General features: G+C 39.6%; 1 protein-coding gene across 4 annotated transcripts in view; it reads right to left on the bottom strand.

Moving 5' to 3' along the window:
• Positions 1–21,004, bottom strand: part of fnbp1l (formin binding protein 1-like) — a 98,125-nt gene that overhangs the window by 12,117 nt on the left and 65,004 nt on the right. For 2 of the 4 annotated variants that reach the window (XM_078408246.1, XM_078408247.1), the window contains exons 4-12: positions 20,771–20,918; positions 19,856–19,918; positions 19,067–19,171; positions 17,534–17,662; positions 16,374–16,520; positions 13,857–14,057; positions 8,945–9,040; positions 2,080–2,094; positions 654–763 (exon numbers count right to left, since the gene is read on the bottom strand). In XM_078408246.1, coding sequence (XP_078264372.1) covers positions 654–763; positions 2,080–2,094; positions 8,945–9,040; positions 13,857–14,057; positions 16,374–16,520; positions 17,534–17,662; positions 19,067–19,171; positions 19,856–19,918; positions 20,771–20,918 — 1,014 coding nt within the window. The remainder of the gene's footprint in view (positions 1–653; positions 764–2,079; positions 2,095–8,944; positions 9,041–13,856; positions 14,058–16,373; positions 16,521–17,533; positions 17,663–19,066; positions 19,172–19,855; positions 19,919–20,770; positions 20,919–21,004) is intronic. The other 2 variants (XM_078408249.1, XM_078408250.1) reach the window with 1 other exon arrangement.

Genomic DNA, 21,004 nt, shown 5'->3' with positions numbered 1-21,004 from the left:
GCACACATATTGGCTGCTTGACATGCCCCTAGTTGAGAGGCAACGTGAAGTTGTTGTAGCCTGATCGCTGGCCCAGGATGCATCACCTAACCCAGTGCACCATCAAGTAGTGAGTGTGAGAACTGTGCCCAACATGGAAAGATTCAACACCAGGCAGCACTTTTACCTACCAACCATCATAGGTTTATTTCACGAAACAGCATGGAAACAGGCTCTTCGACCCACCAAGTCTGTGCCAGCCAATTCGCACTAGTTCTCCGTCATTCCACTGTCAAACATTAAATGACCACCTTAATCAATCATATTCTAAAAGTGTCAGTTCTGTTTATATACTACATGCACTTCACGTGAACAAAACACAAGGCACCTATGACTTTATCACAAAGTCAGTGAAAATAGTCACCATTTGATGGTCAGCTTTTAAATTTAAAAGTAAACCTGTTACCTGAAATGTAAATTAAGTTAAAATTTCTGATGTTAATTAATGCAGCTCAAGTATATTATTAAAATTATCATTAATATTGAAACTGTGGCTTTTTCCATGGTTTGTTCCCAACATTGTTTAGAAATAGACTCAAAATAGACAGCATATGATGTGCAAGCTTCATCGCAATGCTATCTTCCAGAATAAGTACAACTTAGCCTGCTCAGACCTTTGGTCAATTTCCTTCTGGTATTCCTTGTTAAGCTCGTCAATCCTTTGCTGAAGCTTCTTGCGCCTCTGTTCCGGTGGCAGGTGACTAAAGTCTTCTGATATAGCACCCTGAAACAAAGATTGAACCAATTTTTAAGTCACATTGATTAACTTTGTACTTACTGTCAAAATATTGACATCAAATGTGAAAGCCAGCATTAACTTGGTTGCAGATAAGTTTAAAGCGGGTGATTTGGAACAGCACAATTCTGTAATTTCACCAATAGCAGTGAGATTTTTTTTTTGCGACAACATCATGACTTTGTTCAAAAGCATTACACAATATGAAAATATGCTTTGAGCATGCCTTTTAATAATATAATAATCACGCCACAACAAATCACATCTGAATTAAAACAACACATAAAATGCACATCAGTTCAACAGATAGCATTTATTATGGCACTCAGAAACCCCCCAAAATGTTTCAATGCAATTGCTCACAGTCGAGACATGATCCCATGCATTGGAGTTGATCATTAACAAGTCATTCAAAATTAGATTTCCCCACAAGGGCCACAGTCATAAAATCAGTATTTGAGGTTATTAAGGTGCAGGTGTGTTATGTCTGCATTACCATTTTATTACAGCAATATTGAATTTGAACTCATCAATAAACTGTTGTGCAGAAGCATTGTAAAAATGTTAGAGTAAAACAAAAAACATGTACTCTATAGTGTTTGCATCTGGAACAAGTTGTCTTCACATCGGAGTGGCAAGATTTGAGTCTGGTAGCTGTCATTTGCAGTGGCCTATTTTCATTGAGGTATTCGAGTTAGTGTCCACAACAATAAATGGAACTTTGTACATAGAAAATCTTTCTTTATCCTGGATGAAGTGCGACTGAAATGAAATCATAACTCATGTTGGGCACTGTCACTTCTGTTAATTGGATGTGGGACAACAGTGAGAACAAAAAGTACTAACGCTCAAGTCCACTGTTATTATGTGTTCAGTTTTGATATGAAGTTGCAGGCAGACAATGTGGGGTGGATCAAAAGGAAGAGATAAAGCTGCATTTCAATGCAATTACACACACACGCACACACATCTAATAATAAAGCAACAAAACAGCTTGAGGGAAAACTTTAGGGAAAGCTTTTAAACTTGCTACCCAGCCATAAATCTGGCATTGTGGATTAGCTGGCTAATTTAGAAGTTACCCATTTTGAAGGAAAACAAGGCAACTCTGCCAGGACAAATTCAGCAAGATGTAGAATTAATAACACAAGCACAATGAGTCTCAGGCACAAGCGTTATCAAATATTGCATAAATAACAGATTAGAGAAACAAATCAATGCAGCGTAACAATTTTGAAGACACTTCAACCATAAACACTTCCACAAAAGCAACACCAAAGCCTTGGGTTCAAAGTGCTGCTTACCAGCTTTATTGAAAGCTTCACAGTTCATATGAAGAGAGAAAGGAATCAATATAAATGCTTTCCAACTGTACTAATTATAGCTTTATATAATGTATAATCAGCATCAAACACATTTAAGCTGCTGCATCCCCATGTGACGCGAATACGCCAGTTTCAGCACAAAAATTGAAGAATGCCACATGAAATTTTGAAGGAAAGCAAGCTGACCCTTTTATAAATTAGATCTTTTGATTCTCTTATTCAATTCTAGTCTTTGTGGCAGGCAAGCTCACCTCCGCTACTCAACTGATTAGTCTCTATACGTTTTAGAGCAGAAAAAAAGAATTCCTGCCTCTACTATAATTATTCATGACCATCGGAATTGTATGCTTGTAGATGATGTACAATAGGGATGATCACTTGTGTGGGAAGGAACTGCAGATGCTGGTTTAAACCGAAGATAGACACAAAATGTTGGAGTAACTCAGCGTGATAGGCAGCAAATCTGGAGAGAAAGAATGGGTGACATTTCAGGTCGAAACCCTTCTTCAGACTGCAGAAGCGTCACCCATTCCTTCTGTGCAGAGATGCTGCCTGTCCCGCTGAGTTAATCCAGCATGTGTGCCTATTTTAGGGATGATCACAATGGATTAGTCTTTCTGTAAATGACACATCTTAAACATGAAAAGTGTCTAGTTGGGAATCAGAAAGAACACTCTCCTGTGGTTTGAGACCTGCTATGCATAAAAAGAAGGCTATAAAAGAAGGCAAGCTATTAATTTCAACCTAAGCTTATTGTAGCAACAGTTTCCCAGGTCAGGGGTGTTCCCAAATTCCTTTGGCTGCTGTTTCAACTACCTTTCCAATTCACAAAACAGAAATAGGGATTCGATGCTCATCCCTGATTACCATCATATTTAGTTCAAATTCCAATTCACAGAACCAAAATTTGCAGAACTGAAGAGAGTCCATCTTACCAATGTCAGTTAAATCCATTCTATTTAATTCCACATCCCTGCTCTTAGTCTGTAACGTGAAAGTTAAAGCACCTCATACATATGCAAGATTTAATTATTTTTTTTAAATGCTGAGGGTTTCAGTAGCTATCATCCTTTCAAGCAACATCTTCCAAAACTTTCATCAAAGAAAATGAAAATCCTCTCCTCTAATTCTACTGTTATTTAACAAATTAATTAACAAAATGGAGACTGCTTGGTGTCAGTAGACTGGGCGTCATTCAAAGTTTCGGCAACTGACCTGAACGAATATGCTACCGGCTTCATAAGGAAATGTGTGATGGGATATGCTCCCACAAAGACCATCAGAGTGTTCCCCAACCAGAAGCCTGAGATGAACAAGGGAGTTCAATAATCTATTAAGGACCAGATCATGGGTATTCATGTCTGGCAATACAGGGTCATATAGGAATTTGAGGTACGACCTCAATAACGCCATCAGAAAAGCAAAGATGCACTATCAATCTACGATATGATGCGATAGAACTTTATTTTTCTCAGGAGCGAAATTGATCTGCCAACACAAGATACATGAAACATGAAATTAAAGTGACAAGCAGAAAGGATTGGGGATGTGCAAAGATGGGGGTGGGGGGTGAATCAGTCTACTCCACGACTGAAGGGGGAGGAGTTGTGCAGTTTGATAACCACTGGGAAAAAGGATCTCCTGTGGCGTTCTGTGCTGCATCTTGGTGGAACCAGTCTGTTGCTGAAGGTGCTCCTCAGGTTGACCAGTGTGTCATGCGGGTGAGCTGCACTGTCAAAGATGCTACACAGTTTGAAGAGCATCCTCCCCTCCAAGACCACCTCCCATAAATCCAACCCCACCCCCAGGACGGAGCCAGAGTTCCTGATGAGTTTGTTAATCCTGTTGCCGTCCGCGGCCTATGCTCTGCTGCCCCAGTACACTACAGCGAAGAAGGTGGCACTGGCTACCACCGATTGGTAGAACATCTGCAGCATCTTACTGCAGACATTGAAGGAGCGGAGCCTTCTCGAAAAGTACAGGCGGCTCAGTCCCCTCTTGTACAGGGCCTCAGCGTTCCTGGACTAGTCCAGTTTACTGTCCAGGTAAACACCACGGTATTTGTACTCCTTGGTAAACTGCACATCCACACCATTAATGGAGACAGGGCACAGGGGTGTTCCTCTCCTCCTAAAGTCCACCACTAACTCCTTATCTAAACTGGAGGATGAGACTGACATTTGGCAGCTGTGGCAAGGGTTGCAGGCCATCACTTCCTCCAAGGCAAAACCAAGTTGTAGCTCAAGCAACAGTGAGTCATCACTCTCAAGCAAGCGCTTCTGCTTTCTCTCCCCTGATATCAGTCTGAAGAAGGGTCTCGACCCGAGACGTCACCCATTCCTTCTCTCCTGAGATGCTGCCTGTCCCGCTGAGTTACTCCAGCATTTTGTGATACCTTCGATTTGTACCAGCATCTGCAGTTATTTTCCTATACAACTTCTGCTTTCTCTGCTCGCTTCAAAAGGGAGAACATTGATGCATCTTCTCATGCCCCCAAATACACTGTAACCTCAGCCTCCAAACTAGTTGTCAGGAGGTCCTTCATGAGGGTGATCACTCGGAAATTAATTATTTGGATAACTTGCTATATCAGGGTCAGAGCTGATTGAGGGGCACAGCGATTAAGTTGTACCACACTGGCCAATGACCACTGATTATAAAAGAGACTGATTGTTTCTCTACGAAATTCAAGTGTATTACTGTAAAATACGTCCCAGCCCCTAGTGGCTCACTACTGATCAAAAGCTCGAGGTGGGCAGCCGCAAAAAACTCCCTTGGAAGGTCAAAGGCTGAATACTCTGTGACAGGTGACACCACAAATTCTACAAGGCATGTCAGATGATTGAATTCCCCATTAATCTAGACAGGCATTATTCAATAAAAGTCAAAAAAGTCAACATGCGCGAGCAACATTATACCTGCTACCACTCCTTTAAAATAAGGTGGCTGCAGTATATGCCATTCATGTGCCAGTCGCTCGGAGTGAAGGATGACTTGCTTCTTTACCATGCAAACTACGTTGTTCAAAGGGGGGGCCTCACGCAACACTCACTTGTGGAAACACAGGAATACAGCTAAACATAGAAAATAGGTGCAGGAGGAGGCCATTCGGCCCTTCGAGCCAGCACCGCCATTCAATATGATCATGGCTGATCATTCTAAATCAGTACCGTTCCTGCTTTCTCCCCACATCCCTTGATTCCGTAACCCCCAAGAGCTGTGTCTAACTCTCTCTTGAAAACATCCAGTGAATTGACCTCCACTGCCTTCTGTGGCAGAGAATTCCAAAGTCTGGGTGGAAACATTTTTCCTCATCTCAGTCCTAAATGGCCTACCCCTTATTCTTAAACTGTGACCCCTGGTTCTGGACTCCCCCAACTTCGGGAACATTTTCCCTGCATCTAGCCTGTCCAATCCTCTACGAATTTTATGTTTCTCTATGATCCCCTCTCATCCTTCTAAATTCCAGTGAAAATAAGCCCAGTGATCCATTATTTCATCATATGTCAGTCCCGCAATCCTGGAAATTAACTTGGTGAACCTATGCTGCACTCCCTCAATAGCAAGTATGTCCTTCCTCAAATTAGGAGAACAAAACTGCACACAATACTCCAGGAGTGGTCTCACCAGGGCCCTGTACAACTGCAATAGGACCTCCTTGCTCCTATACTCAAATCCGCTCGCTATGAAGGCCAACATGCCATTTGCTTTCTTCACTGCCTGCCGTACCTTCAAGATTCAAGATAGCTTTATTTGTCATCCAAAAAAATGATTTTTTTGGACGAAACCTGCATGCTTACTTTCAGTGATTGATGAACAAAGACACCCAGGTCTCGTTGCACCACCCCTTTTCCTAACTTGACACCATTCAGATAATAATCTGCCTTCTTCTTGCCACCAAAGTGGATACCCTCACATTTATCTACATTATCATGCATCTGCCCATTCACCCAACCTATCCAAGTCACCCTGCAGCCTCATAGCATCCTCCTCGCAGCTCACACTGCCACACAGCTTTGCATCACCCGCAAACTCGGAGTTGTTAGATAAAGTGGCCATTATAGTTCTTATTCCTCCCATGTTAAAATTTATTTATTGATTCTTTCGAGAGTGCAACTGATAAAGAGTATTACAAAAAAAATCATCTCTTGTAATAGTGCAAAATCCTGTATCTGAATATAACTTGATTTTAAATCATTCAATTTACTTTACATCCTAATGACCTCTCTTCTATTTTGTAAATACAAGTTAATTTCCCAGTACATTAAAGTTTAAAATATGAAAATAAAAGATTAAAATATTTAAAGTTTAAAAAAACCATACAAAATCTGTGCCAAAACAAGAGCGTACGTTTTTGCATGGTTGATAGAGCACAATGGAACCGTGCCATTCTGGATATTTTGGGGAGGGTTGTTGGCAGCAGTGACCAGAATTATCAACGGATCATCCCAAGATAATGTTTTTGAAGCTAACATAAAAGATCATAGAAAGACTGGTTTACATTTTATGGTTAAAATATCTTTTACACTGAAGAAGGGTCTTGACCTGATACATCACCTAGCCATGTTCTCCAGAGATGCTGCCCAATCTGTCCAGAGATGCTGCCCGACCTGCTGAGTTACTCCAGCATTGTGTCATACAGTCATACAGCATGGAAACAGATCCTTCGGCACAACTTGCCCATGCTGACCAAGATGCCCCATCTACACCAGTCCTACCTGCCCACGTTTGGCCCGTATCCCTCTAAATCGTTCCTACCCATATACCTGTCCAAATGTGTTCTAAATGTTGTTATCGTATCTGCTTTAACTACCACCTTTTGCAGCTCGTTCCATATATCCATCACCCTCTGTGTGAAAAAGTTGCCCATCAGGTTCCTATTAAATCTTGCCCCTCTTACCTTTAACCTATATCCTCTGGTTCTTGATTCCCCTACTCTGGGTAAAAGACTCTGGGTGCATCTAACCCATCTAAACCCCTCATGATCTTATAGACCTCAATAAGATCATCCCTCAACCTCCTGCACTCCAAGGAATAAAGTCCTAGCCTGTCCAACCTCTCCCTGTAGTTCAGGAGCTCAAGCCCTAGTAACATCCTCGTAAATCCTCTCTGCATTCTTTCCAGCTTAATTTGTCTGAATATGACTTCATTTGTTTCAGCCTTGGCTCAGTTGATGGCATTCTCCCCATACAAATTAAAAGTTGGATTTGACATCCACTGCCTAGACGTGTGCACACAAATCTTTGCATTCCACTGCAGTTTTATTGCATTCCAGTGCAGTTTCCAGGAGAATCCTGCCAGACTGAAGATGCCATTTTGAAGTTGGACGTTAAACCAAAATTGCATTTGTATTCTTGGGGCATACAAGAGATGCGTGATATTAATTTGAAGAAGAGTTCCCCAGGGTGCCCTGATGAATAATTAACTTCCAGCCAATGCTATTAATCTATCTCTGCACTAGCAAACTGGTGCCTGTGGGATATTGCTGGGTATATTTCATTAATTGCTACGATGCCGTAACAACTACACTTCAAAAGCATTTCACATGCTGGACATCAAGGTTATAAAAGTTTAAGATACTACCTTCCATATTCATTCATATTTATTTAATTAGGTCATGCCTAATAAAAATAATTGCATTTCAATTGAAATATTATTGGTCAAAAAAACCCTGATGCACATTCTTGTCACAATTTGGAGATTAAAAATATTGCCCACACTGGATCGGTGTGAAAGGGATGCTACAACTTTAAATGCTTCAAAGTTCAGCACTGCACATTTAAAAATAAAACACATGCAAACTTTCAGTACATAGCCTCTTGGTCACATACAAGAAAAGGTATACTGACCCCTTCAAAATATCTTCAATGTAGGCAGCTGTTGGACAACAGTTTATCACAATGAACAGCACCAAAGACAACGGTCATTTTGACTCATGCTTCACAGTTGCAAGATCAATCGGGAAAACACAACAGGAACCGGAGTGGACCAGTCAGGCCAAATGGACTGCTTGTGTGTTGTAAAATACCACATAATGGAAACAATATTATTTTAATTAAAAAATCATATTACGCCATCCTCTAGCTTAGATAAGTGATTTCTTACCAGGGATCATCAGACACAAACATCCTTATAAATTGCTATAAAGATGTGAGACAACCCACTGGATGCGGGTCATAGCTTGTTGAGCCACTGCAAGATTTTGGCAGAGTAAGGGTGAAAAAAGGCAAAAACATCTACTATTATTCACAGAGACTCAAGGTATCAGCAAATGAAAAATGTAAATGCCTTTGTCCTATGTTATTTTGTTCTCCATTCAAGTGCTGTGCACAAGGAAGAATACTGTGAACCATTCTGGTACCAAATGCCGTTCAAACAAAACCATGCAACATTGTTATCATTTCATAAAATACAAGAATGCACCAAACAAAATCATGGTGGAATCACACTCAAATCGCCTTCACATAAGAAACCTTGTCATAAAATAGGGCTTTTATGGTTAGCAGTGAAATATAAATAGTTACCTACATTTCACTGCACATTTCCGCTATGGAAAAAGTTATAATTTAAAAAGTAAAAAAATTATAAAGTTATGATTCAATTCAAATTCAGCAGTAATTCAAGGCTCAAAGTTTATAATCCTAAAACAGATCTAAGATCTTGTCTTTTGGATTAACAAGTAAATGTGGCAGAAGAGAATATGGTTAAATGCTGACGCAATTGATTATGGCCATTAATTGAAAAAACAATTTAGCTGTCGAACTAACCACGGAAGCCCTTGCATATCAGTCACATGCTACGATCCAAACGGTTTTAAGCTTATGTTCAAAATAAACCAACTTACCCCTCTTTTGAAATCCTTGAAAGAAGGAATTCGGGGTTTCACTGTCTTTATTTCATTCATACAGTAAGACAGTGGATCCCTGGAAAATCTAGGAGACTGGGGGCCATAGGGAGTCGAGGATGAGCAAGATGTGGCAGGGGAGAAGTGAGAGAATGACAGCTAACATGAAAATAAAGAAAACAATAAAACTACAAACAAAAGAAAATCAAGAGGCACATCAGCCAAGTAATATGGTTCTAGACGGCCACATTAATTGTAGTGAACTATGCATTTTTCTCAGAGGTTATGTGCGATAACATGCATCAGAGGGTGATGGATTTCTGTAAACGGATAAATTATGTGGATTGCAGCTAATCTTAGTAATCTTAGCTTTATTATTTGCCATCGGGTGACAACTGAAGCATGGGATGCATGGGGTGTCAACAACATTAACATTAAAAATTGGAACAGGAACATTTCTCCATATTTTACCAGCAGTCGCCATTTAAATCAAATAAAAATTATCAGCTGGCCACAGAAATAACATAAATTACTCAATCTAAATTAAAAAAACCCCGTTGAAGCACATGCATTGCTCTGTTCTCAAGAGTAATCATTGTATGCATTAACACACGTTGCCATTTACCCTAAAGCATGTCTGTCAGCACACAGCAATATATGTTGGAACATCACAAGTAAAATTATTAACAGATTGAAGTTCAAACTGACGTGATTCGGTTTTTAAAAAGAAAATATTTTAGTGAAATACACAAAATCAATACACAAATTGCAGAAATTGTAGTAAAAATAGCAGCAGTCCACAGTAACAATACGTACCGCGTATATGTACACAAACTAGAAGAATGGAACAAAATTACTTTGTTATTTTTCAATGTGAAATGCTCTGATTTATGAAACAATAGCATAGGATAATTTATTGAAAGGCTGCACTTTAGAAATTGACAAAGAACATGAATAGGAGCTCTTATGGCCTGTTTCACCATTCAATTAAGTAATGGCTGGATCATATTTTATCTCCATATAACCATCTGTTTTACAATCCATATGATTCTCATCCAACAAGATTGAGAATTCTTATAAATAACGTGCTCTGATATTATACATTTGTCCCTTACTTTAATCAATGAAATATTTTTTTAAATCAATCACATTTATCAGGCATTGCATACCCTTTTCCAAAAAAAAATTTACATGGTAAATTCACTCTGTCCATAAACATAAACCAAACATTTCCCAACAATAGATGTTAGGCTAAAGACTCTAATATTCCTGGATACCCCCTCTCACCTTTCTTAAATGGAGAAAAGAATCTAAGCAACTTTAAGATGAAGGAACAGCTCCTAAATAATAGAAAGATTAAAGTTGAGGCAGCTTCAATGTTCTTCACAGATTTTCTTTTACACCTCAAGATAGAAGCTGTATTCTTAAGATCATAAGTAGAATTAGGCCATTCGGCCCATACTTCACCATTCAATCATGGCTGATCTATCTCTCCCTCCTAACCCCATCTCCTGCCTTCTCCCCTTCGAGTCTGGACACCAGGAGTACTGTCTTAGTCATTGATCCTCTTTAGTCTTGTTGCACCTACTTTCTTCAAAACGACCAAAATTTAAACCATCTTTTCACAAAGCTTTTCACTGTACCTCAGCACAAGTGACAATAAACTAAACTAATCTGCTGCTGGTACAGACTATCCTTCAGTTTTCTTTATCCGTGCATTGGGCTTAAATTACTCATGGACGAATTACTTCAGATTCAAATTTTAGTTTCCATGAATTTTCAACCGGCTATACTGTTCCCCTATTATAAATGTTAACGCAAAGTAATCATTCTGCATTTTTCCCATTTTCTAATTCCTGTTCATACAATAGCATCACCATTCGGTTTCAAGGACCTACTTTGCAGGACCAGACTTTAAATAAAAATAATTGTAGTTAGTTAGTTTTTTCATTGATTTCTTGCGTATTTTTCTCACTTACAACCCCAACAGTATGAACATTGAATTCATCATTTTAAAGTAATACTCCCTTTCTCTTTCCTGTGGTCCCCCACCCAACGTGATCCCATTTCTCCCAATATATCACCCCTTTTCACCCCCCCCTCCCCCTCACGCATACATCCCTCCCTCTGGGTGGTCATTTCACACCTCTTCTCTTCTTATCTGACAGTTTTGTCTCCTCTGCATCTCTAGCCTTTGTCATTTACTCTACCCATCTGCGAATCAAACCTCCCTTCTCCTGTATCCACTTATCACTTGCAAGGCTTCGACCATCCCCACCTCTTTTGCAGCTTTCTCCCCATTGCTACAATTAATGTGAAGAAGGATCCTAACCCGAAACATCGCGCATCTATTCCCTCCACAGATGCTGTCTGACCCGCTGAGTTACTCCAGCACTTTGTGTTTTACTCAAGATTTGCAGTTCCTTGTATCTATCAAACCCACATGGTACTTTCCCATCTCTCTCTCAGGCACTAGGAACATTGCTAGTTTTTACCTCTTTATATACCTTTTCCATTCTTTTCAGGCTAACGCTCATCTCTAACTCCCATGGAAAAATTGTTCCTGGATCACATTAATTTCTTTTCACTAATCAGTTTTCAGTGATCTGATGCTATTTTTAACATTTGCAGATTTGACTGTTAGTCTGTCAAAGTCATGGAATTTAATCTAAGAATTGTAGTAAATGCATCCGCTCAGTCTATACATGGAGCATGATAACATGATTGCTTTCAGATAACTATTTACACTTTCATTAATCATTAGCTAAAACTTGCTGATGACTTATTCCTAAATCTATTAGGATCTTCTCCCTTATTCATGCTAGGATTCCTCCATTCATTGACATTGTTTTACAATCTACCCCAACTAACCGTTGTGCTATTTTAAGATCATAAGGGATGGGAGTAGAATTAGGCCATTCGGCCCATCAAGTCCACACCGCCATTCAATCATGGCTGATCTATCTCTCCCTCATAACCCCATTCCCCATAACCTCTGACACCTGTACTAATCAAGAATCTATCTCTGCCTTAAAAATATCCACTGACTTGGCCTCCACAGCCTTCTTTTAGTTTATAGTTCAGATTTACAGCGCGGAAACAGGCCCTTCGGCCCACCGGATTCGCGCTGACCAGCAACCGCCCACATTAACACTATCCTACACCCACCAGGGACAATTTTTACATTTACCAAGCCAATTAACCTACAAACCTGTACGTCTTTGGAGCGTGGGACGAAACCGAAGATCTCGGAGAAAACCCACACAGGTCACGGGGAGAACGTACAAACTCCGTACAGACAGCACCCGAAGTCGGGATCGAATCCGGGTCTCCGGCACTGCATTCGCTGTAAGGCAGCAACTCAGCCGCTGAGCCGCCGCAAAGAATTCCACAGATTCATGACCCTCTGATTAAAGAAATTTCTCCTCATCTTCCTAAAAGAACATCCTTTAATTCTGAGGTTATAACCTCTAGTCCTAGACTCTCCCACAAGTGGAAACATCCTCTCCACATCCTCTCTATCCAAGCCTTTCACTATTCTGTATGTTTCAATGAGGTCCTCCCTCATTCTTCTAAACTCCAGCGAGTACAGGCCCAGTACCGACAAACGCTCATCATAGGTTAACCTACTAATTCCTGGGATCATTCTTGTAAACCTCCTCTGGATCCTCTCCAGAGCCAGCACATTCTTCCTCAGATATGGTGCCCAGAATTGCTCACATATTCCAAATGTGGCCTTACCAGCGCCTTATAGAGCCTCAGCATTACATCCATGTTTTTGTATACAAGCCCTCTTGAAATAAATGCTAGCATTGAGTTAGCTTTCTTTACTACTGATTCGACTTCCAGATTAACATTTTGGGAATCCTGCACCAAAACTCCCAAGTCCCTTTGTACCTCCGATTTCTGGATTCCCACCCCATTTAGAAAATAGTCGACGCCTTTATTCCCACTACCAAAATGCACGACTCCACACTTTGCGACACCATATTCCATCTGCCGCTTCTCTGCTCACTCTCCCAACCTGTCCAAGTCCTTCTGCAGAGTCCCTGCTTTCTCTACACTAACTGCTCTTCCACCTATTTTTGTATAATCCGCAAACTTAGCCACAAAGCCTTCAATTCCCTCGTCCAAATCATTAATATACAATGAGAAGAGTAGCGGCCCCAGCACCGCCCCTTGCGGAACCCCACCATTTAACCATTTCAATTAGATCACACAGCTTCTTACACTAGGAATACAAACACAACTGTGCAATTTAAACCTCCGAAGCACCTTTCCCGGAGCATGATGCCAAATAAAGCAATGCTGCAATAAAGATAGACAATGCTGGAAATATTCATCAGGCTAATAAAAGATCATTGATTGTAACATTAACTATTTAGCCCTCCAAAGATACTAACTGATCTGATGGGCATTTCCATCATCTACAATTGTTTTCCTTTTCAAATGAGTATCACACACGGTTGGATTGGCATCATTTCCAACTGTCTACCTGTATGTGGACAATAAATGTTCGGTTTGTTAGCACTGTCCACATTCCAAATATGAATTTAAATTGTGTGGGTTTTTTTTCAATGTAATGCTATTGCAGAAGCTTTCAATATGTTTATCCATGTGCATAAAGACAAAATCCATGGAGGGTCCCCCATTGGCAAAAAATATTGAACTCATTGGTCTGAAATTTTCCATGCCGACTCTCTAACCAGCCAATATTTGCCCAAGTATCCAGTCACACCAGCACTGATGAGGGATTCCAGATATGTCTTCACAATTTATATTTGACTTGTGGGTTTGTAGTCACTTGGTTTCTCCATAATGTTCTCCCACAATAATAAAATGAACGTTATAAAAGGATTGCAACATTATAATTAATACAAAACAGCTGCTCACAATGGAAACACAAATTTACCTTGTTTTTCTTGCCAAAAAGCCATAGTTTCCCTTTGCTTCTTCCTGTTGTATATTTTTGGTCTCCCTTCATATCTTGTTTATGTGCACTCAAACTGCCATCTGATACTGTCCTATAAATATTCTGACTAAAGTCTTCAAACGGAAAGTCTCCAGGTGGTTCAAAACCCGACTTAAAGGATTCCACTACTATCAAGGAGTCCTATAATGGAAAGAGTTCAAAGTTAGTACATTTCTAAAAGTAACCATGTCCTAATGAGAGACAATTCCAAAGGCATTAGACAAGCGACCATTCTACCTACATTCTACCTTCTTCCCTATGACAGTATGGACATACTTTTCTACCGAGAAGAAACATCGGAACCAAACCCAATTCTGATCCTGCTCACAAACCACTTTGAAGCTTTCCACTGTACCTCAGTTCCCAGTTTCCACAGGCTTACAATTGGTGCAATAACCCAAGGGCACTGAGGCATTCTTAGCTCCAACTGAATTTGGCGAATAAAAAGAGAGCATTTAGCTGGGTCAGTAATATCTGAGTAAAAGGGAAATAAAATGAATTGATCCAGCAAATAACCCTTCATCAGAACTGAGAAAGAAAGAAGCAAAGAACTTTCACTTCTTCCCACCCAGTGTATACCATTTGAGGTTCATGATGTGGACTTTTCAACATTGAAGCCAAATGTAGATTGGGTGACTGCTTAGTGGAACACACTTCCATTGCAACCCTCTGCTTCCTGTTAGCTGCCATTTTTATTCTTCATCTCAATATGATGTGTGTTAAGTTATACCCAGTTGTAATGAGGCCTCACACAAACTCAAGGATATCTCAACTTCTGCATGCTAACTTCCAATAACTTACTTTCTCTGTCTAGAACAGAATTGGACAATTCTGCTGCAAGTCATCTATTTGTAATATCGAGCTCCGCTTTTTTTCTTCCTCTCTAGCTGCACACTCTAATCTGCTAATTATAACACATCACATTATGTCAATTTTAATCTCTTCAAGGTATGCCTACACTGCAAATTCGCTTCAAGCCTTATGGCCACTTTCAGGAAGTCTTCCTCCTCTCTCCAACAGGATTTCTGCGAGACTCCCTCTCACCCCCCCCCCCCCCCCTCCCCATCTGTAGATCTGTAGTTTTTACTGCAAGGTGGCGCAGCGGTAGAGTTGCTGCCTTACAGCGAATGCAGCGCCGGAGACTCAGTTTCGATCCTGACTACGGGCGCCGTCTGTAAGGAGTTTGTACGTTCTCCCCATGACCTGTGTGGGTTTTCTCCGAGATCTTCGGTTTCCTCCCACACTCCAAAGACGTACAGGTATGTAGGTTAATTGACGGGTAAATGTAAAAAAAAAAATAATAATTTAAAAAATTTTTTTTAAAAATTGTCCCTAGTGTGGGTAGGATAGTGTTAATGTGCGGGGATCACTGGGCGGTGCGGACTTGGTGGGCCGAAAAGGCCTGTTTCCGCGCTGTATATATATGAAATATATGAAATATGAAATATATTCTCACCCAGATTTGATGTCCCTTCTGCACATCAATCCAGATGAAGGGCCCCAACCCAAAATGTTAATTGTCCATTACCCTCTGATTAAGATCCTCCAGCAGATTATATGGTGACACCTGCTTTGGCGCCTCTCCAATTCCCCCTTTAACAATTTATTCCCATACCAACTTTTGCTTCAACCATTCAAAGGTAGTCCCATCCAACCCTCACCGAACTTTCTTTACAACCTAACATTCCCGCAACCCCCCCCCCCCCCCTTCCCGGTTCGGATGAAATATCTTCAGCCTGAAACACCAATTATGTACGTTCCTGCCCATAGATGTTTCTATCCATAGATATTTTCCAAGGTGCTGAGCATTTCCAGTCATTTCCTTTTTTGCTTCAGATTTCTGGAATCTGGAGTTCTTTTGCTTTTCACCGGTTTGCTGTACATTTTTTTAACCAAATGACCCCCCACATCTCAAAGGAAAGTCAGAACATAGACAGCATTATCCAATTTTGCTTTCTTTTATCATAGGACAGTAAATTTCTTTCAAGTCAAAATTTTACACATTTTACATGACAGAGCAAATTTACATCTGCCGCCAAATTTGTGGGTGAGGAGCTTTGATTAAAGCCTTATTTTATAATTTCAAATTAAATGGTTTTTTAACCTATTTTTAAAAAAAACAAAAATACAAAGCTTATCTATTGTGACAGGTCAGGCAGATAATTTTATCAGATCTTGATAAAAGTATTAAATAACTGCACAATTAGCAACCTAATACGTAATTCATACAATGCACTCTCTGTAAGTATCTGGGCTGATTTTTTCCCCTTCCACATGCCATTTCCATCCAACTTTACACCGTTCCTCGTTCACTAGTCATTCCCACACCCTCATCGCCCACCCCGTTTCCAAATCTTTGTACTCAGTATTAGCTTGAGAGTAGAACTGAGTAAATCAGCTTGCTGATTGATGGTAGTGATTTTACATGTTTTCTTTGCAGTTCTTCACAATACATACTTTCCGATCATCCACAGACTTTGCAGCACTGATCATTCCTTCCAAACATTTATTGATAATCGGAACAACTCTCCGCTCGGCTTCTGCAAATCCTCTATAACACTCGCTCAGCTTTACAATCCTTCGCTCATCCATGTCTTGTAGATTCTGCAAAAATAAATTCTCATTTAGAAATACTTTGAGTGTATTCTCATGCCATTAAATTACAAATGCAATGTGTGTAAAATATAGTAATGACAAGTACAGGCTGCATACAAAAAATTAAAGATTGTCAAAATTAAAATACTAAAAAGAAGATAAATGGGTGACAGAAAATTGGAGACCCAAGATGAATATATTCTTTTTTTGCCAGGTAAACACTTTAAAAAAAAATCTTGTTCCCTGCCAAAGAAAGAATACATTTTCAAAGACGTTGAACAGTCAGCAAATTGAAGACTCTGACAAGTTGATACAAATTCCTGTCTTCACTGGCATTTGGTTCAGTTTGGTTCCTAAAGTAGACTTTGGAAAGTGACATTTTGTATTCTAAAGATACAGTAAATGGGGTACAGGGACATCAATTGACATGGATGTTAAGTCAGAGGCCACTCCATCTCTTTCCAAGATCGCAATACGTCAAAAGGAAATCAAGCTGAGGCATACAAGTCATTATCCAATCACTATTATTATTATTATTATCATCAGATGGAAGAGCACAAATGGTTGAGAGAGCCTTTTACTCCCCCATTTTACAGAGTTTGTTTATTTCACAGACTCCTTCCCATTAACCCAATTAAAAAGACTATGATGTGTTTCTGGTTTGCTTGGATCTGTGTTTGAAAGCCTGTTTCCAAATGGGTTCCCCACTTTCATTAAGCAACAATTAAATATAAACCCTCTGTTGTAGGTAAAATAAGTTCAGAATGTTTACTAATCAGGGGAGATCAGTACAGTGACATCTCTAATGGATAACTATACTCGTGTCTCTTAAAACTAACTTAACTTTGTGCTGACCTAAAAGTCGAATGTTTAGTTACTTTGATTTATTAACAATTAAGCTGAATTCTACTAATTCATAAACTTTCTACTGTTAACACATTCACAATATAATACAAAGGAGAAACAGATACATGTACTCATACATTCTGCAAAGATGATCCAGGAAAGTAAATAAACCATACCTTAAAAATCTGCGGCATAATGAATTGGAAATGTTTCTGTTGCTCGCTGTTAAAGGTTTGCAGTTGAGCAGCGTATTCATTTTTACTATCATCAGCCATGTGGGTTCGTAGGTTTAATTGTTGTTTTGCCTGGGAATACAAAAGTAAAATTATCATTGTCATTATAATTTTTTCTTTAACCTGTATTTCACACAAAGGGTAGTGGGTATATGGAACAAGCTGCCAGAGAAAGTAGTTGAGGCAGGTACAACTATATTTTAAAAAAACCCAGACAGGTGTACATATTGGAAAGGCTTAGATGGATGTGGGCAAATGGAGTGGCTTAGATGGGATATCATAGCTGGCATACAAGGTTGGAAAGGGCCTATTTCCGTATTGTATGATTCTATGACCCTATAACCACCTTTTCGGTCATCTCAGCTATCATGTCACATGCTGAACAGAAAACAACTAGGAGAATATATCTCCCCTGAGCCACTGTCAGTTTTTACCACCACATTTCAGAGCCTGGTGTCAGATTAAATTAATAAAAGTTGAAAAAAATGCTGCTGGAAAGTTCAAGAACCTAATGATGGTGTAAGGCATTGATGAGAATCCGCAGGTGATAATGTTCCAATGAGCCAGAAGCATGTTCTATTTGGTGGAAGAGGTCACAAGTTTGGGACATGCAGTGAATATAGCCCAAGACATGCTGCAGCCACTGTGTACCATATATTGCATCTATGCAGGACTTTGGATGGGATGCAAATCAAATTATGGTTAGACTCTTTGTTAGAGATGGTCATTGACTAGGGTAGACACAAAATGCTGGACAGGCAAAATCTTTGGAGAGAATGAATGGATGACGTTTTGGGTCGAGACCCTTCTTCAGACTCACCATTTTGTGTCTACCTTCGATTTAAACCAGCACATGCAGTTCTTTCCTACACTGCCATTGACTAGGACGTATGGGGTGTTTAACAGGTGACACATTTCCAAAATCAGTCCACACATTCCGAGCTGATGTCTTTGCAAGGCCAATTTTGATTTAGGCTCAGCATCAGCTGCTTACGCAGTCAGTGACACCCAAGCTTTAAAATAATCTGTTTTCCTGACATTGAGGCCGCAGGTTTTAAGCTTCTGGGTGAAGGGACAGATGATTTTAAACAGCAGGGGTTGAGGTGGGGGGTTAGACGTTTTATGCAAGAGAATGTTGAGCTTCATGATGGCTGTGGGAGGGTCTTGCTTCCTTATGTGGTGGCTGCCTCACATTTTTGCATAGCAGGGCTATTACATATTAAACATATAGTTTCTCTCATGTTTCTTTTGAAGAAATAGTCTAAATTCTTTTGCAAGGGAGTTTCTGGAGCAACTCCATTACAAATAAGAAGGCAAAGCTTTGCACCAGCCTGCACACTGAGTTCTGTAAAAATACTCATTTAGACAAGGAAATATGTTTCTTGAACAATTCTTGTAAATCTATGACTAATTCACTAAACATTAACGACTGGATGCCAAAAAACGAGTACATTTTATAGAAATGAGAACACTAACCTTCTCAACATCTGCTTTTGTGGCATTGTGGTCGGAGTCTAGTTTTTCGAAACCTATTTGTGCTTTTTCAGTCTCTTTGCATTCTCTCTCAAACTTCTTTTTACTCTGAAGCAAAATAAAAGACATATATTTGATGATGCCACTTCCAATTTGAATTTTCACATAAACAAGTGGAACAAGAGCCTTTAGATTAACAGAAGCTAAGGATATTGCTCTTTCCAAAATGCAAAATTAGAACATATGAAATAATTTTAATTATACAGTACACTCAGCTGTAGGGAATGCAGAGTGCCTGTTGCAGTTAAATGCTTGTTGTATTTGGGAATTGATCAAAACAAAACATATTACTTCATACATTCTATACATAAATCTGTAAACAAATTGCAACACAACATGGGCGCAGTGGTAGAGTTGCCACCTTACAGCGCCAGAGACCCGAGTTTGATCCTGACCATGGGTGCCATCTGTACGGAGTTTGTATGCACTAAGAATTACTTTGATGTATGAGAATTCAGTGTTTAAATTGATGCCAGATGGCATCTCCTCAAGCCCTCTCATTTCTCAAGTTCTCATTTGGCAATGGAAACTTAAGAGGGACCCTGAATGTTTTAGTTAATTTGAGAGTAATAGAATATCTCCATATATTGAAATAAGGTAAATTAACACCCTCTGATTTTAATGCATTTCTCAAGTTGAGGGAATTGTAGTGTGCACTGCTCTAATGTATGTTCAAATTACAAAAAACTTTGGTCCAAACTCAGTTTGGAGGGAAAAAAAATCAAAACTTACATTATCCATCTGTTTCCAGCACATGTCCAAATACTGCTGGGATTTACGTCCTTCTTGAAGATGCTACAGGAAAAAAAAGTAAGAAAGTTCTCATCTTCAAGACCACCCTAGTCTCAAATACTCACAATTGCCCTGTAGTTTTGTCATTTTGATGTGAATGCTTTATATGATTCCTTCAATTTGATTATGGGCCAGCCAATTTAACACATGTCCATCCCCCCATGAAATAGAACTGAATCAGAAACTTTATTTATAATCTGTCCAGCATTCTCACCCCTCTTGACTAAGCTTCTTAATTTCCCAGTGGATTTCGCAGTGCTCTTCCCCAAATAGGGAAATATTCTACCTGCATCCATTTTTATCCAAACCTATCTTTGTAAGGCCTCTTAGGACACTCTTAATCTTTTCTCAAGAGAAAAGACACCCAGTCAGTTCATCCTATCCTGACATAAAATCCTGTTATTGTCCATCTGGTATCATCTTATCTGAACTTTAATTCTCAATCTGTAATCATGTCTCTCTCAATGTCTATTGGATCAAATGATTTAATTTTATCTTTGCTATTATTTTGTCTTTTTTCATTTTCATGCATTTGGGTATAATGCATTCAATTTATTTTTGTTCCCATTTCTCTGACACCACCTTAGTTACTAATGTTCTAGTACCTTTGTTAAAATATTTATCCTAGACTCACTATTTATTTTTAGCCAAGTCACTACACTGACTTACAACCTTGACTTCCCTCCTACAGCTTTTGAATTCGTATTCGAGTCACCACCAGCATCTTCACGTCTTTCAAGCCCTGAAATCTGCCAATTCAATTTATCGGATCACTTGTCCACAGCCCAGTTTCTGCACACAGCAACAAGAAAACTTGTGGTTAAATATTAGCTTGAGATGAATGTAATTACTCACCGTTTTCCTTTCCATTTTCAGATCATGAGTATATCTAACAAGCTCTCCATAGACTCTGTGCCCTATTTCTTCAGCGACAACTTCACGTTGGCCTGCATAGTCGTTGAGTTCATTGAGGACTTGGAAGAAGGAATGGCAATAGGAAAACCTGAAACAAAAGAACTAGAATTAGTCTATCTGGAAGCATATTAAGTGGCTCTCCTGGGTATATAACATTGTACAGCATAAAATTGA

This window comes from Rhinoraja longicauda, chromosome 11 (assembly GCF_053455715.1).
Source record: "Rhinoraja longicauda isolate Sanriku21f chromosome 11, sRhiLon1.1, whole genome shotgun sequence".
Taxonomy (NCBI): Eukaryota; Metazoa; Chordata; class Chondrichthyes; order Rajiformes; family Arhynchobatidae; genus Rhinoraja; species Rhinoraja longicauda.
Note: the sequence above shows the minus strand (reverse complement) of the source record. Positions and strands in the feature narration are given on the sequence as shown.